General features: G+C 50.7%; 1 protein-coding gene and 1 long non-coding RNA gene across 5 annotated transcripts; one reads left to right on the top strand and one right to left on the bottom strand.

Annotated features, from left to right (window-relative positions):
• Positions 1–2933: 2933 nt before the first annotated feature.
• LOC121060257 lies at positions 2934–6752 on the top strand. Its single transcript, XR_005814762.1, has 3 exons — positions 2934–3935; positions 4589–4669; positions 4791–6752. It is a non-coding gene; the product is annotated as an uncharacterized LOC121060257 (long non-coding RNA).
• A 5261-nt stretch (positions 6753–12013) lies between these two features.
• Positions 12014–24649, bottom strand: ACER1 (alkaline ceramidase 1). 4 transcript variants are annotated; one of them, XM_040537864.1, is made up of 7 exons: positions 24310–24649; positions 22296–22395; positions 15473–15587; positions 14959–15097; positions 13753–13890; positions 12995–13132; positions 12014–12183 (listed from the first exon to the last, which is right to left on the bottom strand). In XM_040537864.1, exons 2-7 carry the CDS (start codon positions 22386–22388, stop codon positions 12015–12017), a joined length of 792 nt encoding a protein of 263 aa, XP_040393798.1. In that variant the 5' UTR covers positions 22389–22395; positions 24310–24649; the 3' UTR covers position 12014. The 4 variants fall into 4 exon arrangements, with proteins under 4 accessions (XP_040393798.1, XP_040393797.1, XP_040393800.1 ...); XM_040537863.1 differs by having other exon boundaries at positions 22296–22399; positions 24310–24648; XM_040537866.1 differs by lacking the exon at positions 24310–24649 and adding an exon at positions 22537–22782 and having other exon boundaries at positions 22296–22399.
• Positions 24650–25500: the final 851 nt, after the last annotated feature.

Here is a 25500-nt window from a genome sequence, read left to right as displayed (position 1 = left end):
TCCCTCAGTGTCCCCCGTTCCCCTCGGCCGCTCCCCCCGCCCCATCTCCCTCTCTTCCCCCCTTTGTCCCTCCTTTCTCCCTCACACACCTTCGTTTCCCCTCCTCCCCCGGCTCCCCCCATTTCTCCCGCTTTCCCCCCGGCTCCCCCGGCCTCCCTCGTCCTCCGGCGGCCGGCCCCGCGGGTCGCCCTGCCCGGGGCTCGCCGCGGTAGAGACCGGAGGGAAGCGAAGGGTGCTCGCCGCGGAGCGCCTCGGCGGCGAACAATATCTCGGGTTTGGCCCGGAGCGAGCGGATTTGCAATGCAAATGTTCCGAGGGATTCCTTCAGAGAGGCAGCGGTTATCAGCCGCGGGCTCAGCTGGGTGACGAGCCCGGAGGTCACCGTCCTGGCTGAGAAAGGAGCCGCTGGCTGCGGCCGAGGCACCGTTAGCAGCCGCCCGCCCTGCAAACGCGGTTTTCTCAGCCCCGCTGCTGACTCCGAGCGCGACATTTGCATCTGAAAAGTGGCGTTTTGTTTATGTTTTCTCCCGACTCTCAGTGACAAGTTGTTTCGCTCGATTTCGCGAGCCCTAAATTAACGGAGGGCTGCCGTTACAAGTGCAGTTTGTGGCTGTTCCTGAGCAAATTTTCTCTTAGGAGGAAAGCAGAATTTTTCTTCGTGCGGGTTTCTTGAAATAGTTTGTTGATCTCTGTAAGGCAGCAGAAAAATGCATGTTAGCCCATAATGCTGTGTGTGTTGCTAACTGATAGCCACAGGCAAGGATTAGTCAGTTCCCAAATCATTCTAAAGAGCCAGTTTACCTCATCAGCTTGATAGAAGATATTAGTAAAGCAAAATGCTTAATCGCTTCAGTTAACAACAACAACAAAAAGAGCCTGATTTGGATTCTTCTTTTAAGCGCTCCAGTTCTAATTTTCCATGTTCCTGTCTGATGCAGGCCCAAGAGACATCTCCTCGGACAGTCTCTTTTCTTCTCTGTTGAGACAGGGCCTCTTTCTCTGGGGGTTCTCATTGATACCTTTAATTGTGGACATTATTCCCATGCACATGACTCTTAGAGCTAAATCTTTTATTTCCTAACTCCCAGTCCTTACTATTCATTCTCGGCCTCATCACAGCCCTTACTTGTTATGAGCTCCCAGGGCTGGATCTTTCCTGAACATGTCTCCCTCTTCCACGAGTGGAGAGTTTGACTGCACTCTTACTCTGTTGAATTTGGTCCAAATGCAAGAAGTGTTGCTCAGACACACAAGACCCTGAACTTTTCTCTTTCCCACAGAGTTGTCTGTTACATCCCATGCAACTTCATTAGATTTTTTTTTTAATTTTGATTCCCGTTGGTGACAATTTTTGGGTGCCTTTGTTTTTCCCCAGCTCGTTGTTGCTCTCCCAGTGCAGGACTCAGCCTGACCTCCAACTTTGGCACTGCATTTCCCCATCTATATTTACGTCTGCTGGCTGGGACGCAAGTCACTGCTCCAGGTTTTCTGTGGCCTAGGATGGGACCCAAGCACTTCCAAGTCAGGGATGGGAAACCCTGGATTAGGCATCTCAGCTTCCACTTTCTCAGGAGGGAAAAGCACCCAGAGAGGCAGTCCAATACCTGGCCATGAAATGGCGTTGTACTGAAGAAGCTGGGGTGCCACATTCAGAGAAGGCATGTCATTACATCGATGTATGCTCCAAACCAGCACCCCTGGAGTCATGCGAGTGGATCAGCTTAAACTGTGCCAGGATACTTCTTTACATGCAACTGTGAAAGCACTCTAGGAGAGAAATTCCTACAACCAGCATTAGCTGCACCAGCGCTTTCCTGTTCTGAACAGTTTCCAGCCCAATGAGTGATCAAGTTCACCCCCAATTTTCTTTTGAAGCTCAAAAAACAAAACAAAACAAAAAAACCACCCTGCAGCCAAGGGTAAAAAAAATTGCAAGTCTCTACAGAAGAGAGTGTTAGGAGTTTCAGGTGATGGTTGTTCTGGGGAAGGTGTAGCCAGCAGCCACCCAGGCTCCTCCAAACTTCTAATTTTGCAGGGACATCTCAAACTAACGAGCTGTCAGCTGAGTGCCTTCGCACCCAAGGCAGCCGTGGGCTGAGCTCCTGTTTCTTTATATCTATTCCAGCAACTTCTGGGTTTTGCAATAAGCGTCTGCAAATCCAATTAGCGTCTTTCTTTGTGGCACTGTATTCTGGCAGAGATCTGCTGTGTTGCTGCCATCTACAGTAGGGCCAGTGCCAATGGATAAGAAACAGATCCGATCTGCATATTCAAATATGCAAATGAAGCACGACAGCTCTCCCTAATTTTTGTTTGGGCTTTTTATTTTTCTTTTGAAAGCGTTGCTTCAGAGATCCTTGTCTTGGGCTGAAAGGTGTGTGTTTCATCCCGCTTGGCCCACAGTATGCCAAGGGCTGGTTCTGTCCCCTGAGAGCTGGGGATCATGGAAAATAAAGTGGAAAAAAGACTTTGCACTGCACCTGTCTCTGCCTTGGCCAGATAAACACAGGACTGGAAAAAATTCTGCGGTGTTTCACCCAGCACAGACTAATCTACAGTCCTGGGAAAGTATAACACATCCTTTCTCATTCCTGCCTGTACACACCATGACTGTTCTACAGGCCAAACCTCACCATTCTTGGGGAGCATCAGTGAAGGAGGCGACAACTGGGGTGTTTGGAAAGAAATTAGTCCTAGTGCTTCAGTGGGAAGGTCACGTCACGTGCAACCTGGGACAGCATAGCCCTCGCTCAGGTGTCTACAGATACCTCCTGGCCAGCCAGCACTGACCTCTGGCAGATCCTGCTCCAACTTTCTGGAGGTTCTGCCTGAGGAGCAGGCGACAGACATCAGAACAGTTTCTGGAGACGCCTCCTCTTCCTCCCAGGCTGCTCCCCTCCTCCTCAGTTCTCCCTTCTCTGCAGGAATGCAACACTGATCCCCAAACACACACAAGCACCCCTCTTGCAGCCCCCCCAAGCATGTAACCCAAGACACCCAAATTGCTTACTTGCCAGCCTGCTCTCATTCTGCAGCAAAAGTTCCTTCCTGTAGGCTTGGCATCTCTCACTGGGATGGCTGACTGACAAATCCGCTCTAAGGCCCTATCATCTACTGATATGTATGTGTGTGTGTATGTCTGTGCGTAAATTACATACACAGCAGCCAGCCTCTTGTCTAACCCTGTCTTGCCCTTCCTATCGCTGGAGAAACAAGTTTGTTTCACTGTTTATTGCCATTCATCATTATTTTCTCTTTACTGTTTTAGCTGCATCTTCCCCTTTCCCGCTCTGAGCCGAAGACCACAAGTTCTGTGGTCAGTCTGTACTTTGAGTGGCTTGGACACCAGCCAGCCAACAAGGAAGGCTGTCCCCAGCACGTAGAGTCAGAAAAATGACCTTGTAATTGTCCTATGGACTTCCAGATTAAGACTGAGATCTTGCATTTGAGCAGAGTTTCTCTGAGAAAATACGCACCTCAGCATTGTGTCCATATGCAACACTACTGAGTGGAAAGACCCCTAAATCCTCTTCTGGACCTATGTAAGTCACTTACCAGCTGCAAAATGATTACAGTGGTCCTTGTCTACTTTCATGAAGTATATCTGATGAGCCAAGTACTCTGTGGTGTATCCAAGATGAACATAACCGCAATCAAAACAGACCACTGATGATGTTTTAAGTATTAAGGGCTGCATATCTTTCTTCTGGTACTTACCATGGGTTTGCCAACAACAGAGTCATATCTTTACTTACAGCCTCAGAAAAAGTCCTGAACCTGAATTCAAGAGAGGATTTGGTTTTTCTGAGCACTGAGGGAGCTGGGTGTTGGTTCGGTTCGTGTACTGCTGTCTGTGGCCTTTGTCATCCTTAGTTCATGCCAAAGGCTCAGCGTAGGACTTGTCCGTGTTGGCTGCCATGAAGAAAACAGAACAGGTAGTGAAAAAGAGAGAAATCTGTGAGTGAGAAGACGTAAGTTCTGCAGCAATGCTGCTTCTGAAGTAGCAGGGCTCCTGGTTTGCTAATCAGCATTTGGATCCCTGCAGGGAAGCATGTTCATTTGAATCAGCTGTTAATCCTAGCAATATTTATTCTTTTAAAAATGATTTCACTTTGCCTGTTCTCTGCCTTCCCCTCCTTCTCCAATTCACACTCCGCACTGTGGTATTCACAGCACATATTTAACACCAGGATAGTACAGTGAAAGTCCAGATTGTTAATAGCCAAAACCTCTGATTGCCAGAAAGATACTAGTAGCAACTACTAGCTACATCTGGGAAAAATTACAGGCAGCTTGGAAATTCTTTAGTTCCCTTATTAATGAAGGACTCAGTAGAAAAAAACACTGTAATACAATTTAGCTTAACTAAGTTCTTTTGTGCCTGAGGAAAATCTAAATTATAGCTTACTATAGCTACTGAAAAATGCAAAAGGCTTTTAGTGTACAATAACCCTCCAAACCAGAAGGAAGAGGGAAAAATTTCTTAGTAAGCGGGAACACAATGAGAATTTATTTTTTGCTTTCTGTGTATTTAGTGCTGGTGAAAAGAGCCGGATGAATAGTCACAAATACGTCATGTCCCTTGCAGATGCAACATGGGCAGCACAAACGTCCTCAAACTGCTCCGCCAACGTGCTTCAATTCTGAATGAGAAGGACCAGCTTTCTGGGTGAGAAAGAAGTTCGTCTCTATTCAGTCCCTGACCCTTCTGATCGAGGCTGTTAATGAAGGGGCCTCATTAACACCAAAGGTGAGGTTGGCATTATAATGTAGCTACTGGTCCACTGCAGGCTGAATTGACACCTATCAATTCCTTCTGCCTGGCTATTGAGCAGCCGTCGGATGACAAGACCTTCCCTTGCACTCTGCAGACAGAGGTCAGGTTTGGCCAAGTGATGTAACGGTCTGTGTTGTGCCAATCCCACCGGCCGGCTGGACCTGCCACGAAGAGCATTTCACAGCCTGGATTTGTCCAGCACTGAATACGAGCTGCCAGCCTGGAGAAGACGGGCCCAGGCACCTTATGTGCCTGTTGGAGCAAGCACAAGCATGGTTCAACAGGAGGGAGGGAGGTTCACTGCTGAAACGTGTGTCTGCTGTGCATGTGCCTTCTTGCAGTTGATGCCAAAGTCATTGAAAGATGATCATCTGCACGGTCAGAGAGAGGCCACCTTCAGAGTGGTGAAGGTCACCCCAGACGGGATAGTCTTTAGACGACTGAAAAATACCAGGGGAAAATAGCTTGAAAAATAGGACATGACAGGAGGAGATCAGCAGCAGGATCTGACTAGTAGCAAAAAACCTGTTCTGAATCTTTTCTGTACTGAAAAGAGAGTCCAAAATGGGAGAAGGAATTACTATCCCAGACAAATACCATGTCTGATATATAACCTCTCCCCAGCCAAGGTATTCCCAGTGTCTGTAGTTTTCCAGGGCTCTACTGCAGCAGTCTTGTGACTGCATACCCATGCTTGCCATGCTTCTGAGCACCCTGACCTATGGCTTGCACAGTGTGCTGCCTTTTCCTCTTGTGGACTGGTGTTCCCTCTCTTTCCAGCCCCAGTTGCTCAGCTTGGTGGTTTTCAGAGCAACTGGCCATTTCCATCCTGGCAGTTTGGTCCTCTCAATACTGAGAGCAGGCTGTGAGACATCCCAGAGCTCGGGGAGTGGCATTTCACAGTCTGTAACATTCAAATTAACGGGAATTTCTGATGTTTGTGGATTCTGGGTCAGCTGCTCTCATGACAGTTTCCACCAAAAGTAGGCAGTTTTGCTGGAACTATATGAAATGAGCTTTTTTGTGGCTTTCACCTATTTACACAGCAACTGGAGGTGGGGTCACCACATATGTAAATGTATGCAAACCAGCTGTAATCTAGCTAGCTCAGGTAGGACACCAACTGGGATAATCCCCCACACTGCAGTACATGCAAACTTGCCTGTGACTCAGGGAATTTGGCTGGCAATACCATGCTGAAATTTGTATCACTGAAACTTAATCATTATCACTGATATCACTACCCATGAGACAATAGCGCACCTGATCTCACCAAAGTCCTATCTTGGCAGTGTAGCATTTCTCAAATGCCTTGAAGCTTGATTTTGTTCCATAAAGGCCCAGCCAGCATGGTTTCAAGAGAGTCAGGTTGGAATATAAAACAACATAGACATGCAACAAATACTATTTAAACCAACACAGGGAGAATTGAGGACTGTCTGTGTAGCTACACTGTGAAGGCAGAGCTGTAACAAATACTGTCCATTTGTTACTCAGGCATCAGAGCAAAGTATTGTAATACGTGCTTATGAGTGAGTCCATTACATGTACATTTTATATGCTATCAATATTTTAGCTGAATGAAGAATACAATCAATTTGGACACATTTCACGTAATTTTGAAATGCATTGTGTAAACATTGCAGATGTAGGCCGTTTTCCTCCACTGCCTGTGCATTTTTATATGCTGTGAAGTCTATTTTAAATATATGCGTGAAATGTGTCATGAAACATCTGACATATGTGGAAAACATATTACTGTACCGTATGGGCAGTGTATAAGGTCGCTTGTGAACAGCTTGAAAACAGCAATCATTTGCATATGGATATATAGCTGTTTGTATTATGATACCATCATAGGGGAATAAGGGGTATGTCCCAGGTCTACATGGGTCACTCGCAATGGCAGTACTCTTGGGCTCATGATGAATAAAGTTATGGGAACAAATAGAAATAACTAAAGTGTTTGGTGCCTAGACATTTGCATCAGTTTTTCATAACACGGCAATTCATAGAGTCCTGTGAAAGGTAAGGCACAATAAGCCAGAGAGCAAAATCATGTTTTTAATGACCTTTTATGATATTTTGATCACTAAATGTTATCCTTGTTCAAGGCACTTCTTCTCTGTGCCAACTGTTACAGAGAAGATCCTGTTCTCTCTTTCAAGCATCCACTTCAGCCTGGACTGGTACTCTGAGCTGAATCGTCTTAGTGCACATTAAGTATGGTACAAATGGGGTCAGACCCTGTCTTTAATCTCTGTATGTTTTTCTATCAGGATGGCGAATGTTATTGTGTTACACTAGTAAATCTTTAAGTCTGATAGGATGAATCATGATGAATAAGAAATCCAACTTGTTGCCATTTTTGTTCCATTTCACAGATTCGGTTTTGATTTCACTTGGCAGTATTCCGGTGGATGTTAATGCTTGGCAGTATTAGGATAGTAAACAACAAAATCTCACATATATTAATTTTTGCATTTTCACATTACGGTTCTTTGTTGATTCATTTTTAGATTGGTCCCAGAAAGCACTTAGAGAAATGTTGCAGTTTGCACTTTATTGGCATTACATGGCACTATTTCTGGCTTCAGCCCAGCAAAATGTATTCTTAAATGTAAGCAAGTGCCATCGATATCAATGGAAATATTCATATTCTTAAAATTAAACATATGCTTAAGCATTTTAGTGAACTGAGACATCTGGTCTCTTATGGAAGGCCTGTCTAAATCAATGCAGCATCAGATGCAGATTGTGAATTTTATAACCTGGTGCACAATTGGATGTTGCTTTTGGTAAATACTTCAGAATTTGAGATAAATCTTTTCCTTTTGTTAAACATGCGTGATAGTGAAACTAAGTGTACCATTTCAGGAGAACAACCTGATTCAATTTTGCTTTTAAACACACTTATAGAGAAACATGCTTAAGTGAGGTGATGAATTGGAACCCAAGTGACTGAATGTTCATAGAAAGTGAATAAGAACAAATGGAGAACGGCCCTAACTGACACCATGTTCTAAGCTGCAACATGAAGGCACAGAAAAATTAATCCTTCCATTTTAGGTATTTTGATAGCAGCCATTACTAGAGAATTGAAGTTATGTGAAACCACTTTTTCAGACAAATGTGAACTGCTTGTTTTTCTTCTGAAAAGAACAGTGAAAAATGTGTTTCTAAGTGGAACCAAATCATGAGGCTTTATAGAAACAGCTGAAAACATCATTTGATCTTTTAATCAAAAATCTTTTTTGTCAACCGGTTGATTTGACCACGTAACAGCCATGCTTCTCCTTACTAAGGAACAACATTTACCCACGTCTCCTCTATGATCACTGATTGAAACTGGCCCTGATTATTTGTGCAGCCACTGTGTGAGCTAACACAGAAAGACATAGGCAGGGCACCACAAGACCCTGACTGCTGCAAACACGGGTACATAATGTTCATTGAAATACGACTTTCACCTAATCAGGACTTAAACCTTTCATCTGTCCAGAACAACCACTAACATGTGGAAAATCCTGGTATTTGATTATGGCCCTACAGCTAGTTTTGTCTTATATAAAAAGTGGATAGGTAAAACAGTGAAAAAATTAGACATCTTTTTTCCTAGCAGTTGTGATGTGGGTGTGACAGAATTGCCAGCCCCTGAGTTGGAAATCCTGAGTCAAATCTCAAAAGTAGCACTTAGAATCGAAAGGACAAGGCTTTTAGAGGTAATAACTCTTAGAGCCTATCCCTTTCCTTCCTGAGTTTCGCAGCCCTTTGCAGTCATGCTTTCAAACTTTGACTGCTGACCTAGGAGATCAAAACCGAAAAAAGTTTAAGATGAGTTAATGTTGTTTTAATATGACTCCAGAAAAAGGGTTCTTTAAGTCAATCATAAAGATTGCCAGGCTTGCAATAAAATCCCAGAACCTAGCGACATCCTTTCCATGTTTCAAAACTACTGTTTTCTTTTCTCTTTGAGACAGTTAGCAAATAAAGATCTTTTGCAGATGGCACAAGAGGCACTCCAGTGAAGCAATTTCTTCTGGCATTGTTAAGAGCAGGGGCCAGGTTATTATTAAATACTTTTACATTATTTATGCAGGTCCCTGAATGTGCAATGTCCTTTACAGATAAATCACTCTGCCTTGAAAAGTTTCCAGTCTGCAGGCCAAATCCTGCAGCGTAAATCTATAGCAGCAGGAAGCAATTCGGTGCAGCAGAACAGGTAAATGTTAATCCTTGATCCTGCAGGACTGGTGTGTTATCAACATTATTAGTTCATTTGTGTTGCAATTGCACCAAATAGACTCAACTGATGCTGCCGTTTCACAACCTCTTTAATCTGGAATGAGTTGAAAGCAGCAGCCTCTCTGTCCTCTTCCTCATTCCTGCTCTGTCTCTTCCCTCTTTTCTTGTGGTTGAGGCAGCCACATGGCAAACCAAATCAGGAAAATGATCCGGGTTAAGGCTCATCTGGCAAAAATAAGGGAAGGAAGGGTTTAATTTTGACCAGTCCTAACTCAGATCCCGAGCGCGTGGGTTTGCAGCTCTTCCTGCCCTGCCAATTTCCTGCTTCGCTTTGCTGAGCATGCTAGCTGCTCCAGCAAGGCATGGCTCAGGGGTACCCCCAGAGCTCCCCAGGGATTTGGGGGGGTCAAGAAGGGCCCAGTGTTGCCTTTAGTCCTCTGAGGGCTCCCAGCCGTACCCCTCCATCATGCTGGTTATTCCTGTGGGACCCCTTTTCACTCAGAAATGCCACAACTCATTTTTGTGGGGTGTTTGTCGGCTCTGCAGTGCAGGCTGCACCCGCAGCCAGGAGCTGTAGCTCCCTGGCAGGAAGGGCAGGGTGTCCCCTGCAGCTCAGGGACATTTTGGAGGTGCGAGACTAGCTTCAGAGAACCCTGAGCAGCACTGGCATGCCCGGACCACAGTCACATACCGGTGTCAGGGCAGCTTCACTCTCAGGCTGTGGCCCCGCTTGGAGCAGGAGGCCCTGCCTCAGGCACTGCAGTCCTTCTAAAGCTGCTTTGTGGGTTTCTTTTCTTTTCTCTCTCTCTTCCCCCTGCACCCCCCGCACCCTCCCCTCCCAGGTTCCCAGGGCTGGGGATTCAGCTTCTGGCTTCATCCAGAAATCCCTGAGGGTTTCAGATCCCCACGAGGCCTCTCAATGTCTTGATCTGCTTGAATAGGCGTTTTTAACGTGGCCCCGGCTGTCATCGGGGCCTGTTACAGTCACTCAACTGCAGCAACATTGTTCTCCAGGCAGCAGTGCCTGGGACACCTCCCTTATTACCATACCACACGGTGGGATTTTGCTGCTGGGTTTCTCCCCGGAGCATCGCACCCACTCCTCAGCCGGCGGTGGGGTAATTCGCCCTCCTTGCCCGTGTCTCAGCCTCCATCCTTGCGTGGCTCTCGGCATCCCCAGGCCGCGGAGCTGCTGGCGCCCGTCCATCTCCGTTGGTCCCCCTCGGAGGCAAAGGTGACCCCCTTTTCCTGTGCCAGGCTCCCTGGCAACGCAGCCTTTCTTCGCGAGCAGCCTCCTCCACCCCCTGACGGGGAGCAGGGCTGTGAAAGCCCCGCTGCACTTTTGAACTTGCTGCCGGCGCGCTCAGTGGCTGCGCAGGACTGCGGCGGCGGAGGGGCCGGGCCCAGCAGGGACCCGGTGCAATTGCCCAGAAGTTATTAATAGGCTGCAGAAGAATGTGATGGGCTGGGGAAAGGGCTAAGGCGGGGGGAGAAGTGGGAGCGAAGCAGGGAGGGCGAGTGAAAGGGAGACGGGGTGATGGGGGAGAGGCAAGAGTGATGGCAGGCGGGAGAGACAAAGAGGCTGACTGAGGGAGCAGGAGGCGAGGGCAGACAAAGGCCGGGCCCTGGGTGCCCCGGGCTGGTGTCTCGGTGGTGGCTGTGCTGGTGGAGAGGTGGCTGTGCCCACCGCCGGGGGACAGGGATGGCAGGGGAACCAGGCCTGTGGGGTTCAGCCCTCACGTAGGGTGAAAAATGAAATATTGCCTGGGGTTCATGAGCCAAACTTGCCATCTAGTGGCTCTGGGGACCATTGCAGAGGGACCCATGAGGCATCCGAGGAACATGCGTTGCAGTACGCTGTGCAGCGCCATCTTCTTCGGGGCAAAGCCCAAAGTGCTTCTGCTTTTGCTTTACTTTTGCCTCAAAAGCCTGTGGTTCCCCAGAGTGACATTACCTTGGTGTGGCTGTATTGCAGGGAGCCAACCTCAGCCTCTTAGCCAGCCTCTTGGTGCCCTCCAGAGGGTCCCCACCAACTGTGCAAGGACCCAGGCCCCTGACATGGTTTAACTTGTCCCTGTAATGCAGCAAGGCTCGGAGAACAGGAGCACATCCCACAGCCACAGGAGCAACTTCTTTGCCATCATGCTTTGGGGAGAACCTGGAAAGTATCGCTCTGTACCCTTGGCAGAGCAATGGTCTTTCTCTGGGGCTTTATATCTTCTCTCTGTCCTTGCAAATGTGCTGGCACATTTATCTAATATTCTAGCTCCTCACCTCGCCCTCTGCCACCAGCCAGCATTTTTGGTAAGCAGGGGAGTGTCCAAGTTACACAGTGGGAGCTGTCAGAGCTGGGGAGGAACAAGGGCCGGAGGGGCTGAAGAAGGGGTAGAGCCTAGGGTAGAGCACCTTAAGAGGCCAGCAGAGCCTCTTGGGCTGTCACTCAGGAGGATTTCCCCAGATCAGAATGAGCTTTGGCTGCCTTGAGTGACTGTCAGATAAAGGGGCATATGGTGCAGTCAGGGGAAAGGAAGGGATTCAGTGCAAGTCAGGGTCCATTTCTTTAATGCACAGCTCTCCTGAGCAAAACCACATCCATCAATAAATAAAATTAATAATAATAATTAGAGCAGCCCCAACAAACCCATCTGTCACCAGTTTGGCTTCTGTCTTCTCAGCTGTGCCCTTGTCAGCAAGGGGTGCTGCAGCTTGACTAATGCAGAAGACACAGAAGAAGCACTGTCTCCCTCCCCTTCTCAGGGGGGATCTGCCGGAGGAGGAGATCCCGGAGGTTGCTCTGGGCAGTCTTCCAAGACTGGGGACTCCCACCCTCCTCCATGCCCAGCATCACGAGGCCTCAGCTGCTCCCTGCCCCATCCACTAGCCACCTTGCCCTTGTCCGAGGAACAGGCACACAGCCGAGGTGTTCCTCATGCAGACGCACGTGTGTACATCACGCACCCCGTGCCCGAGGGACGCCTGAGGGCAGCCGGCTCTAGCACTGCTTGTGGGGCTCCTCCAGGGCAACGTAAGGCACCACAACAGGCCAGGAGTCACTGGGCCAATATCCCAGCTTTGGTTTGAATGTTGGCATCTCGTAGTTGACGTCAAAGTAGATGACCAGCGGGAAGCAGTAGAGGAGGGACACAGCTATCAGCACGTGCCTGGCAAGAAACCCAAAAAGACATGTATGAGACAGGGTAACTCAGCCTGCCCCTCATGCACCTTGCGACTGTGTGTGGCTGGTGCTGTCACTGTGAGGCTACAGCCAGGGGGTATGGCAACAGCCGGCAAAGATTCCAGACCCATGATGCACATTAGAGCTGCAGGGAATGCAGGTCCTGCAGGGCTCGTGCCTATGGGGAAATCCCAGAGGAGCTCTGTGGGCTGGGGCTGGGGCAATTCCCTGCACAGAGAGGATGGTGTGACACATGGGACTTAAACCCCAGACCAAACCACCCATTTCACCTTGCCTAGCTTAGCTCGGTCTGGGTATCCAGCCCAGTCATCCCAGTGATCTGTGAGAATGAATCTGAGAATTCACGCTGGGCATGGCACTTACAGCAACAGTTGGTCAGGCGCTGAAACATCTTGCTCAAGCAAATCACTGTCTTTCAGTTTGGATATTAAAGTAAAGAACATTGCACTTGATGTTGCTACCTGGGAGCAGATGCAGTGTTTTGAAAGCAAGAAGCTTAGCTGGAGTAGTTTTAGAACAATTTCACTTGCAAAACACCGTTTGGCTGGTGCGGAGGAGGTAAGGGATATTAAGCAGTGATTAAAGCAAATCCTTGGGCTGAGGCCAGGGTGAGGAGCAGCATCGATAGTGTCAGAGGAAAGGGGAGAGGGCTGGGCAGAGATACAGCTGCTTCTTAGTCAAGTATCACATCTCTCCTGCCCTTCCTCATCCTCCATGCCCCTTCAGCTCCTGAAATGTCTGAGCCAGGCTTCCTGCCTCTCCACTGGAGCTCTTACCAGAAGCTGTGGAAGTAGGGGAAGCTGATCGCCTGCCAGAGCCAGCAAAGCCACCTGTCACTTAACCAGCTGGTGATGGCCAGTGCCCACCACACGACCATGGCTGCAGCCATCCGGTGAACCCGTTTGTCATTGCACCTGGAAGACACAGTGAGAGGAGAGGGAGAAGGAAAGGAAAGTGAGTGAAAGTGAGTGCCGGAAGGAAAGTGAGTGAAAGAGGGACAGTAAGTTCTTGCTGCAGGTACTAATGCAACAGGGCAGAACTCAGTGGGTTTCTGCTGGAGACTATTCATCAGACCACAAGAACTGGTGAAGTGTGGCTCTGGAGAGAGGGTTTCTGACTTTCTGTGGGTGAGGATGATGCTCAGAGATGCTGATGCACCTTTGCCTTTCTCCATGGGTCCTGATGGGTTCCCCCCAACCCCACACTGGTTCCCAAGTCCCAGGCTAAAGGGGAACGAGCTGCAGATGGCAGCTGAGGAGAAGATGCACTTGTCCCATCGACTGCCCCATGCTGCATGGCACCTGGGTCAGACATCCTTCTTGTATCCCACTGCCCACAGCCCTGCCTGTGCCTCTTCCCAGGTCCCTCCCAGGCTGCCCTCATCCTTTGTAGAGCTGATAGTCCAACGTGTGCCTGAAGAACCCTTTGACTCCATTCACTGTTGTGCACTGAGCTGTGCGGAGTCCCTGCCATGTGGCAGCCTGCCAGGAGCGTGCAGCGGACCTGCAGATGAACCTCTCAGCCTCCTCCTTACTTTTTCAGCTCACACCATGTCAGGTACAGCAGGTGGAAAGCGATGCAGTTGAGTGCATAGGCGTTGAAGGCTGGTTTGATGAAGGACATCAAGGTACTGACCACAGTGGTGACACCACTCAACCAGAAGAAATGCTTCCTAAAGAGGAGACAGAGTAGACAGAGTTGGGAGTGAGTTTCAGTGTCCCCAGGGTTCGCAGTACAGCAGGTGAAGGATTGGAGAGGTCCTGGTCGTTGCCTGAAAGAGGAAGCCACTACTCAGGACCTCCAATCTGTTTGCACATGGCTTGGCAGGAAGGCTGGGGTATCTGCTCCCTCTTTCTCAAGAAAAGAGCAGAAAAGGGCTCTGCCAAAGGTCCCCCGGTTAGTCCAGGGCAGAGCTGGGAACACTGCCCAGGAGGCGACTCGTGCCCTGTCGTGGCGATGCCAGGGACAGGCGTGGAGGCAGAGGCATGGAGCTTTGCACAGGGAAGGGTTGCAAAGCGGGGCTTCGGCAGTGCAAACATGCAGATTCGGGCTGACTGAACAACAATGGGTCTCGGAGAGGCCTTTCACATGCAAATCCCTTCCCAAGTCCCTTCCCCTCTCTCTGCCTCCCCCAGCCGTGTCTCCACAGTGAACTCCTGGTGACCTCCTCGTTGGCATGGGAGGAGCAGACTCGGAGCAGGCTTTTGCAAGGCTTCTGGGCTAGCTCAGAAGGCTCCAGCAAGACTGCCAGGATGGGAGCATCCTCCTAGCAAACCCCTGCTGAGCTCCTCTTTCTGTCGATCTGTGCTCGCCCGGTCTCCCCATCCATCCTGCTGAGCTGCCCTAGCCTTGCTGCAAACATGGAGTGTTATCTTGTACCAGCTTGGCCTGTGGGAAACCCCATTAACCTTCAGGGAAAGCTCTCTGTGGATGGCAGGGGATGCTGTGACAGTTAGTCAGCATGGGTAATTGAATGTCAGTGCTCAGGAACACTAATTTCGTAGTTGGTATAAAGCCCCCAGGTCCTGCATGTCCCCAGATGGTTCTGTGCTCCCCTCCAGAAATTTACACAAACAGGAGCAGTCCCCACGTTCCTAACAGAGCCATCCCCAGGCTTGCCCACTCCAGCCACACCACCTGCAAGGAGCAGCTTGCCAAAATCTCTGTCTTTTGAAACCGTTCGTGCAAAGTCTCCTGCACAGCTTTGTGAAGACAGCAGCTGTGTCCCAATGAGTTGTACCTGCTCTTAATGCACCTGGGGAAGTAAACCTTTGGGTACCAGAAGGAATACGCCACAGCCAGCGTCCAAAGGATGGAGAGCTCGTCCAAGAGCTGTCCCACATAGCTCAGAGTCATGTGGAAGTACATGGAGAAGACACCTGTAAGGAGCAAGGACAGCTTGTGTCAGCAAAACTCCGTGCTAGCAGAAGCCCACCTGGCCTGGGAAGTACTTGGGGACAATTCCTAAAGACACGCCATTCCTGAAGGGCAGGGCATGGACCTCGGCATGGATGGAGGCCTGAATGAGTCTGTTCACAGAGCACCGCAGGGTTTTACCGGGCTGGAAGCTGTGCGCCCACAGCCAGCAGGAGCCATGAGCTGCAGGGCTTCACACAGAAATGGCTGTCCAGTTTCCCACCCCAGCTCGTTCCTGTGCTTTGGCCGCTAAAAACCAGTCTCCAAAGCTAAAGGTATCATGGATAAATGGCCAGGTACTCTGGCCACCTGCCTGATCTCACGATGTCGGCACTCACCTACGCAGAGGAGCAGACCAGAGACGAAGTACATGGGCACAGCGCGCCGCTGGCAGTACTGCCGGTTCAGGTAGAGCAGGGCAGCCGAAAGGACAAAGAAGCTTACATTGCTGATCTGGAAAACAAGAGGCACATTCAGCTTATTGCATGATCTTGGGCAAGTCCCATCCCACCTTGTGCCTCCGTATCTCCCCATGCGGAGAGGATACTGATCTCTTGTGGAAAGCATCGCGTGGAGGCAGGTATTGCTCTTGGCACAGGAGTAGGGCAGAGGCGTTTCTCGAGAAGCAAGGCTGGAACTGGAAGGGCAGCTATTGCTGCGACAGGTGGCTGCAGAGGGCTGTGCCCTCTGTGCAAGTACCTCTGAGGACAGCAAGCCCAGGGGAAGCTGCTGTGCCCCTTTCCGATGATGGTTCAGCTTTGGCTGCCCAGTGTATTCAAGCCATGGCTCTGCTGTTTGAAGCCATCTCCTGTGGCACGGGTGTGCCAGAAGCTCCCTAGCTGGCTGCTGCCCCCCTTGGCCAGCAGCCACCCCGCTGCGAGGGGCTGGTGGGCATGTGGAGCTGGGCCACGCTGCCAGCCACAGCCAGCGAAACCATCGTGCGCTGGGCGCGGGCGCAGGACCAGCAGGAGATCAGAGGTGGGAGCTGGACCTGGGTGCCACCCTCTGGTGGCAGGTGCAAAGTCACCTGGCCTGGAGGGGAAGGGACTCCGGACACCAGTAATTACGTGAAGTCATAAACCTCCTTTGAACATACTTTGCAAATGAACGCAGCAGGATTATTCGTCCCTGTTTGCTACCTCTGAAAAACTGCTTCGTTGACAGGCTTCGGTCTGTCTGGGGCAGAGGGGATGGTGCTGGGGCTCAGCCTGCTGCTGACAGTGCCAATGCTTCAGGGAACAGCAGATGCTGATGGGGAAAATGTGGGAGCTGGGGAGGAGCAGGGAGTGCCCAAAGCCTGGACCCATCTGCTGGATCAGGCACTCTCCACCCTGCAGCAATGAGGGAAAGAAGTTTGAAAGTTCCCTTACCTCTGTGGGTTCTTAGCTTGGCACTTTCGCTTGATTGTGCAAACCCAGTAAAGGGGATATCACAGGGAATTTCGGGCTCCCCAGGGGAAACCTTTACTGCCCATGGAAGGTTGGGGCTCTGGTACCACGTTTTACCTGCAGGCAGCTTTGTGGGGCTTTGGAAGAGCAGGGCAGAGCCATCTGCTGTGGTGCCATTTGGCCAGCCACCAGGATGACTTTTATCTCGCCCTGCCAGTCCTTTTCCTTTCATCTTCCAGCCAGACGCCGTCCCAGACCCCAGGTCTGGAATCTGACCCCACAGCTGGAGTCTCACCCCTCAGCAGCCCCGGCGTGCTCCAGGTAAATTGCAAAATCGAAGCTTGGCTTGTGGTGTCCCGTGGGATCTGAGTTTACGGTAAGAGGGCTGCAAATCACAGGGATGTTGTCATATGTATGAAACACACCCTCTCGTGTTCCAGGGGGAAGCACATTTCACACTTAATGTAAGGCCTCTATTCCCTTTAACACACAGAGATTAATCTTGAATTTCACTGCGGTTTTCACAAAACGAGTTGATGCGCCTATTAATAGCAATTCTCAGGCCAAATGTATTGGTTTTCTACAGGTGCTTAAAGCCAAATCCAGGCCTGTGTCCTTTCCAGCTATGAGAAGGGAAGTGTTGATCCCACTTGCATGCTTGAGGTCAAACATTTCGGAAATGATCAAGAAACCAAACCGCATATTAAAGTAAAAACTGTGTTGCAAATACTTTTTTTTTTTTTTCTGTGAAATGGTTAAAGAGGCTTTTGGAAAACAAGTGGGGATGGCGAAAAGAGAGCAAATGCTTGCAGAAGAGGCAACAGTGCAAGTGCCGGCATGCATGACAAAGTGAGGAAATGCAGGAATTTGAGATTGCATATAGGGAGGTCTGAATCCCTGCTGCAGTGGGCATTGCAACAGTGCCATTAATTACATGATAGCAACATTATCGCTTCATTAACTCCATATCAGAAGTGCAAGATCAGATATCAGAAGGGAGTGATAACCGGGGGATCTGTGCCAGCAGAGTTGTGGAGGTTGCAGTGGTTCCTCACGGAGCAGCCAAGCTCAGAGCTAAGGGGAGAACCGCTAGAAAACCGCAGCTCGGGGGTGACACGGGGTCTTCATCACTCATCGGATCCTAGCCCTGATTTTGCAAATGCTGTGTTTTATCAGCCCTTTAAGATGTGGCAAGCTCTATCTCTAATCTGGTTGGAAGGGATTTGCTCCCAGTGCAAGCACCGGGAAGTTTTTCCAGAGTCTCTGCTCACCCTTAGCCCCCCAGCACAGCTTCTGCTTGTACCTGGCTCACTCTGGCCGGGAGGCAGCGCCTCACTCCACCTGCCCTGGATGGGAGACAAGAGATTGGTGCCGGAGCCAAGGCGTGAACTGACCTGCAAGAGCTACTCAGCCCTGCAAAACGACCGTGCGAGCTCACAGCCCTGTCCCACTTCCTAATGAGTGTGAGTTATTGCTCCAGGTGCCTGAGCCAAGCCTATGCTGGCATTTGCTTCTTTCACTAGGAGCAAAGCAAGACTGGGATCAGTGACATGGCTCTAATCCTGGTGCATTAACAGGATCATGGGAAAGGCCCCAGGGTCTGTGCGACGCACACTGTGCAGCCTAAAAGGAAGGGAGAGACCTGCAGAGAACCTGTCTGCTTCTCCATCCACAGCAGGGTGAGAATGAGCCTCTGATGTGGACTGGGACAGCAGGAGCTGGTTTGCAGAGCTCTACCTGCCCTGTGAGCATGGCAAGGGGGCAATAGCAGCCTGGGTCCAGAGGAGGACCTCAATAACACCCAGAGGCAGGAGCAGCCCTGCTACAAAGACAGGCTGGGAGCTGGGAGCGTTTGGAGAGAGAAGGCTCTGGGGAGACCTCACAGCGGCCTGCCAGTGCCTAAAGGGGCTGCAGGAGAGACAGGGAGGGACTCTGTGTCAGGGGGTGTAGGGATAGGACAAGGGGGGGGTGGCTTGAAATGAAAAGAGGGGAGATTTAGATCAGATAGAAGGAAGAAATTCTTCCCTCTGAGGGCGGTGAGGCCCTGGCTGAGGCTGCCCCGAGGAGCTGTGGGTGCAGTGGATGGGGCTGGGGGCAGCCTGGGCTGCTGGGGGGGTCGTGCCCATGGCAGGGGTGGGATGGGGTGGGCTTTGAGGTCCCTTCCAACCCAAACCATTCCATGCTTCTCCGATCCTGTGATTTTCTGCAGGGAAAGGATATTTCTAAAAGCCTCGTTGGAGCGCACTCATACACTTAAAGGCCTACAAACCAGCTTTAGCTAACAGAAAAGCCCACGGGGCCAAAGACAGAAGCGAGTATCTCAGAGGCTATCCAGACCTGTATAGCAAGTTCCTAATAGCCAGCCCTGTGCGCCAAAGCTGAGGCTGCCTGCCCTGCCATCGCAGTGTCACGCTGGTGCTTTGGGGCAGGAACAGCGTGCAGCGTGTGCGGCGAGGAGCTGCCCTTCTGCACAGGAGCTGCTGGGCAGGTGAGCACGGGAGGCGTCTGCGCCGCCACAGGGCCGTGCAGGGAGCCAGGGCGTACAGCACGGCTCTGACACGCTCTAAAGTGAGTGCTTCTCTGGGCGTATCTGGGTAATTTGCACCTGCAGTCGGGCTTATCCGCATTGATCGATGAAGTGTCCGGGAGCTCTGGATATGCAGCAGTGTCAGAGCTCCTGCTGCTTTGCCAGAAACTGCTGAGGATCCAGAAGTCGTTACCAGCATCCTCATCAGTCATTTCAGGAAAGAAAGGAGGGTAGAATGACAGGTCCCTGACGGATGACCCTCATGTAGCACAATACTTTTCTCCTACAAACAGCCAGAAGACAATAAATTTCTGGGTCACTGAGTCACTATAAATAGTTGGCACTTTGTTGCTGAACTGCAGTATGATCACGAGCCACAAAGTATTATTAGGGACTTACTGATATTGTTTACATTCTCTGCTCATACCCCCAGTGCTTATTTCTAATGAAAAGCATCCAATCCAAGCAGGGCTGAGAGTGAGTGCAGCTGGCACAGAGCAATTCTCAGCAGCACGTTGCTGCCGCTGGCACAAAGCTACCTGACCTGAGCCCCGGGCAGCATTGGGAAGAAGACATTGCAGAGGATGCTCCATTAGGAAGCCCCGTTGGTTTAGTGGTGCAGGAGCCTTGGGTAGGAGCTGGCTGGATTCCCAGCTCGTCTAAAACTCTGGCAAGCCAATGCTGAAGTCGATATTGAGATAATTGTCTCCGGGCAGAGCAGAGAGATAAGGCCCATAAAGCCTGCCGCAGGGAGGAAGCAATCTGAACGTGGGTACCAAATGAATGGAGGAGAGAAGGGAGAGAGACCAGGGCAGTTGAGATCGCATCTGAGACAGTGCCCTGAGCCCAGGCTGGGTCTGCAGCATGCTGCCAGCTGGCAGGGCCTGCAGGAGATCTCAGCCTGGTCTGATTTCTGTAGTCCCCTTGTTAGGGCACATTGCAAGGGACGTGGCTGTGTGAGGGAGCCCGAAGCACAGAGAAGGCTCCCCCAGTGCTGCTGCAAGGCTGAGAGCCAGGCAATGCCAGCCAGTGTGCAAGGACTGAGGGGTGATGCCCATTTGGTGATTATCCTGCCTGCTTTTGGTTACCAGGTCTGGCCCTGAGCATGGCGTAGCTTTGGGGGATGCTGTCAGATGCTCAGACAGCAGCATTTTTGTGAAGGATTGCTCTTTTTTCTCCCTTTGCTTGGAGAGAAGACCACACACCAGCCCTGGTGCAAGGCATGTCTTGATCTCTGCTGCTTCCCTAAACAGGAATCACATCTTAAGCCAGAAACTGCAGGAGTGGTACCCTCCGCTCCTCCGCTGCACAGGCACTTGGCTGAGCTCCTCGGGTTGGTAAAAGTGAACCTGGCAAGAAGGAGATCAGCACAGGGACAAAAGAAGCCCTTTCTTGGCTGGGAAGAAGGTGCCCCATGTTCAGATCGGGGAGGAACAAGGGCTAGTTTAATACCAGAAAAAATCCTGTGGGGTTTGCTCTGCCCTCATTGCTCTATGGCTCAGCATCGCTCTATTTTGCAGCTGCGCGGAGACGTGCGTTGGACAAGTTTTCCTGTCCTGGAGGGAACCTGTGTCTGAGTCCTGCTACATGGAAATTCATCCCGACAAGCCTGTGGCTCAATGCCGGCATAGTGCGGAGGCACGGAGGATGGCTGCAGCTAGTAGGGACCTCAGTCTGGAACTAGTCACCGGGGTAAGGTTCCCAGGAGCAGCTCACAATTTAGAAGCCTTTGTCACACAGCAACCCAGAGTTAACGTTTTATGGGAATTGGAGGACTTTGGGTCCCAAGAAAGATATTTATGCATCTGGACACACCGACTGGTGTCCAGCAGTATGCTGCAGGGAAGTCAAACACGTGAGTGCTTTTGGTGAGCTCCTGAGATGCTTCTTGGTGTGCTAAGGATCCTGAGCCACTTGGACAGGCTGGGTGTAAATCATGATCCTTGTGAAAATGGGGTCTCAGCTCCAAAGACACATTTGAAAAATGCTGCCTGTGTACTAAACTTGGAGCTTAGGCAAATATATCTCCCAGCATGAATTCTGATTTTAGAAGTCTCACTTTCAGACTTCCTGCAGAAATCAGCCCCTCTCCAGTGTTGCCACCGAGACTCCAAAACTCAGAGGCATTTGGCATTTCCAGCTACATTTGACATGCTGCAGTGAGTATCAGTGATTTCTCCCTGCCCTTGCTCTGCAGCTCTGCACCCGTCCAGCAGGGATGCGGTGCCAGTGAGCAGGTATCAGCACAACACATTCAACTGGATGCTGGAGGGGAGCAGGATTTGGTCTGGACCAGCAGATCTTTATTTGTTAACTGTCTCAAAGAGCAGGGACTAGACACAGTGTGAGCATCCCTCCTCTGAGACCCCAGCAGGGCAATTAGAGCTGGGGAACTGTGGGATTCAGGTGGAGGAATTATCATTATTATAGGCAATTTATTAAAAGCAGGAAATGCTTTAAAAAAAAAAAAAAAAAGGAAAAGACATTTCCATGAGAAACAAGAAGTTCTAGTGTTAGACAGTAATTGCTAAAGGTTGTAAACAAGGCCTTTGAAAGGTTGTAAATCCACATGCCTCACACCCCTGCCAGTCCATAATTGCACTAAGGCAGAGGGACGCGCTCACGGACAGCGGTTATCTACCGAGTCCTCTGCAGACAAATGCAGGCGCATCCAGCCACGCTTAAGCCGGGGGCTGCATTCGAGGGACTGGTGCTGGATGGAGCTTGGATTACAAAGGGGATCACAGGAGGTGAAACTGGCTCACTCGTCAGCTTTTCTCTGCCTGGAGTTCCGGATTCCCAACCTGCCCGACACGGTTCATGCAAGCACTGTCTCTCGTTTTGCCACTCCTGTACATTTAACTGGAATACATGAGCCCTGTATAGGACTTACCCCAGTTGGCAGGAGAGCTGCAGGACTGGTATAACAGGATCTCACAAATCTGGGCTAAGGAGCACTGCCAGACTGCTCAGTGGGAACTCAGCCCCACGCGTGCCCAAAGGATCCCCAGCCCCAGCCCGCTTGGTGGGCAGCTGCCTGCAGTACGCAACGAAAGCCCCGTGATTTACCTGAAGCTCAGAAAATGTCCCCCGCACAAACACCCTCCAACACAGGTACATTCAGAGGAGCAAGCAGCAGGAGAGGAAAAAAGGCTGCCCCGTCTCATCTCCCAGGTGCAGCTCCTGGGTGCCCGCAGCCGTCCCCCTTCACGCCCCCGCCTGCCCCTTGGACGCGCCTGCACTCACGGTGTTGTAGTACTCTGCAATGACTGTCGAGTGCTCAAAGTTGCCTTCACACCAATCGACTTCGGCGCTCTGGTAGGAGAATATGCTCGGCATCGTCGGGCTGCCTTTGCAGAAGGAAGAGGAGCGGGTTAGTTATGCAGCTGGGGAAGGAGCACGCTGCACACCCAAAGGGAAAGGGGAGATGCGCTCTGCCTGCCTGCCCCTTGCACACGCGCGTGCTCGTGTTGCACAGCATCCTTACCCTGCTACGAAAGACTCATCCTCTTCCCAGCACGTATCACATTGCAGATATTTCCTGCTCTCTCCTCACGATCAGGAGTAACAAATCACCCTAGGAAATGGTCTTGAACTCTGAGCCTGGGAACGGTCGCCACAGCCCCATCCACGGCATTAACATCCCTCGGCAGGGGTCATCTCTGCCACATCACGCTTCCCCATTTCAGCCCTGCCCTTGTCACCCTGTCTTCTCCCTCTGCTTCACTTTCTTTATGACTCAGATCTCGCTGCCAAGAGGACTTCCCCACACCTCATGGGCTGTACGCTACCTTTTGGGAGTGGAGCTCCACGGGGTTTATTGCTCATTGGCTCTGTCCTTGTTAGTCGTTTCTTAGCATCCTCCCCAGGGCTGGAGCTCGTCTTGCGCGGTGTGAGCACCAGTACCATCCCTGGGTGTTCCCAGAGTCCTGGGGCACAGAGCAAAGGCCCGGGGATGTCTCGTTGCCAGCAGTGATTTCCCTTTGTGTGCGCCTCCTGTGCAAGCCCCGTCCTTGCAGCTCAGTGAAAGGCATCAGAGCTTCGTGCTCCGGGTGGCTCCGCACTGCAGGAGCCCCAGGACCTCTGGCAGAGGCAGAAACTGCATTTAAAAGCGGGATTCTAGAAAAAAAATCTAACCTTTTTTTTTCCATTATTCTTCCCCTTGCTAAAGACTTCCCCATCCTCAATGTGCACATCATTTCTCATCCCTCTTTCATTCCTCCGGAAAAGTAAAATTTTCATCAAGTTTCTCATTTGCCGCATTTTGTTACAAATCCTTGAGGCTTTAGAGCTGTCCTAGAGGCTGACGGACAGCTGAAGAGATGGGTGCCAAGCTTAGCGGTGTTTGGGAACACCGTCCAAACCCCAGTGGCTGGGTATTTGGTATGCAAGAGCCACAGAAAATCCCTGGAGCAGGTGGAGCCCTGGGCACAGTGCAGGCTCCGCAGAGGGAGCAGGCGGCAGCGTGACACCGACCACGCCGACGGCATCCTGGAGCTCCCGAGGCACAGGCAGAAAGGGTCGGAAAGCAGAGCTTTCTGCTCTTTGAAAACCCTTTCAGCATTGAATCTAGCACAAGGAAGGGAAGTTTATCTTAAAATCACTCATCAGCTGGTGGTGTTCTTACAGAGAAACAGCCAAGTCCCTGTTTGCAGCGGTGCCAGCTAACACCACAGAGCTGAGCAGCGGCAGTAGGTGTGCAGTGGTGTGAGGCAACCGCAGCTTCCTCTGCCTGTCTTCCCAAGAAGAATTTCAAAGGGAGAAAGCCAGGAGTAGCACTAACATAAACAAGCTTGTCTACAGCCTCCTGCTTCTACCGAATAAACTGACTTGTGGATAAACCTCCACTGCTCTTTTCCAATTGCAAGTTAGCGATGCCCCCTCGGTGATCCAGGCTGGGGGGTTCCCCAAAGCAGCTGAGCCCCAAGCAGCACGAAGTAGACGGCAGGCAGATTGGGCTGAGGTCTGACTCTTCATGATCCGTGTTTCCATGTGCTCATCTGCGCCACAGCGACCCTCTCTCGATCCCCGGTGTTCTGCGTTACGTGCTTACAGCAGTGCAAGCGGTTGCATCGGGTAAGAGCAGAATCAGACCCAAGAGGGTAAAGCCCATCTCCCAGCTGAGCTGACCTCAGTCAAGAGGTGGCGAGGGGATGGTGGAGACATGAGGCAGAGGCAGCAAAAGGGAAGGGAAAAGCAGCGCCCAGAGCACCCAGCGGCCACTCGCTCGCTGCTCACCTCTCACCCCAGCCCAGCTTACCTCTGTTCCCTTGGGACGGAGCACGCGGAGAGGTGAAGTGTCAGGAGCTCCAAGGTTTCCAGCAGAGCTGGAGCCACAACCTGCCCAGCCACCCTAGCTCTGCAGGAGCACCCACGGCGTGAGCTCACCGGGAGCAGCCGCCAGGAAATAGCCTTGCTCTGACTCTAGGGACAGCTTTGGGATGCGACGAGAGCCATGAGCACCCTCCAGGCAAAGCTCCCAGTCCCCCAGAGGAAACATATTGGCTGGAGGGTTTATATCTGTGCTCCCAAATGGGCAGGGGCAGAGAGGGAGGGCAGAGAAGCGTGAGCTGGAAGGGTTGGAAGAGCGGGTAGAAATGCAGTCTGAAATCATCAGCGTGCCCCTAGGCAGGTTACCTGCGCACGCGCACACACCCCAATCCTAACCCTGTTTCTCCCAAGGGAGGGACTGAGCTGTACAGCCTTCCTCCGAGATCTGGTTAAAAAACAATAAAACAAATTTCACACAGAAACAAACACTCAGCAAGCTGATGCTGCCTCATTTTCAGGGATTAAATTTGAGCCACTTTTAAACTTTTCCCCAATTGCAGCTATACATTATGTTCCCCAAAATAAATCACACTTCCTCTAGCTACTATATTTTGTTATTTAGTTAAAGAATTGGCTGAATGGGACACCTTTGGGTGACTGCTTTGCAAACCTTTTCCTCTGGAATCCCATTCAGGATACCATGAAAATTGGCAGCGATTATACTTTTCCCAAAGACCAAAATCTTTTTCCTCTACATAAGGTTGGGAGAAGAAGAAACATGTTGCTTTCTTAAACATAAAAGCTTATTATTTGGCCAGCTCCTCCTGTTGGAGCAGGGGAGACACCGGGCTCAGCATCACCAGGCAGGGTCCAACCAAGACCTGAGGTGTCCCCATCCCTGTCTGTGTCCTTACTGAGGGTCACAGCTGCCTCTGCTGTGACATTTCCAGGCATCCTGGGCTGGATTTGCCCTGAGGCCTGGCTCTTTGGGAAGCTTAGCCATTTATTTTTATACTTCTATAAAAAGGAACTCACCTGGGAGATGCCAGGGCTTACAAAAGCCTCACAAATCCACATAGATTTTGAAATGAGAGGGTAATTAACCTCTGAAACAGCTTATCTTACAACACGGTTGAGTCGCCATTACATGCGACTAAGTCAAGGCTGGCTGTCTTTCTAG

Source organism: Cygnus olor, chromosome 26, assembly GCF_009769625.2.
Source record: "Cygnus olor isolate bCygOlo1 chromosome 26, bCygOlo1.pri.v2, whole genome shotgun sequence".
Lineage (NCBI taxonomy): Eukaryota > Metazoa > Chordata > Aves > Anseriformes > Anatidae > Cygnus > Cygnus olor.
Note: the sequence above shows the minus strand (reverse complement) of the source record. Positions and strands in the feature narration are given on the sequence as shown.

Coding starts and splice junctions, on each gene's coding strand:
- ACER1 (XM_040537864.1), bottom strand. CDS start 22,388: ATGCCGAGCATATTCTCCTACCAGAGCGCCGAAGTCGATTGGTGTGAA. Junction 15,588..22,295: donor TTGCAGAGTACTACAACACC/GTGAGTGCAGGC, acceptor CTTGTTTTCCAG/ATCAGCAATGTAAGCTTCTT. Junction 15,098..15,472: donor TGGTCTGCTCCTCTGCGTAG/GTGAGTGCCGAC, acceptor TGCTCCTTACAG/GTGTCTTCTCCATGTACTTC.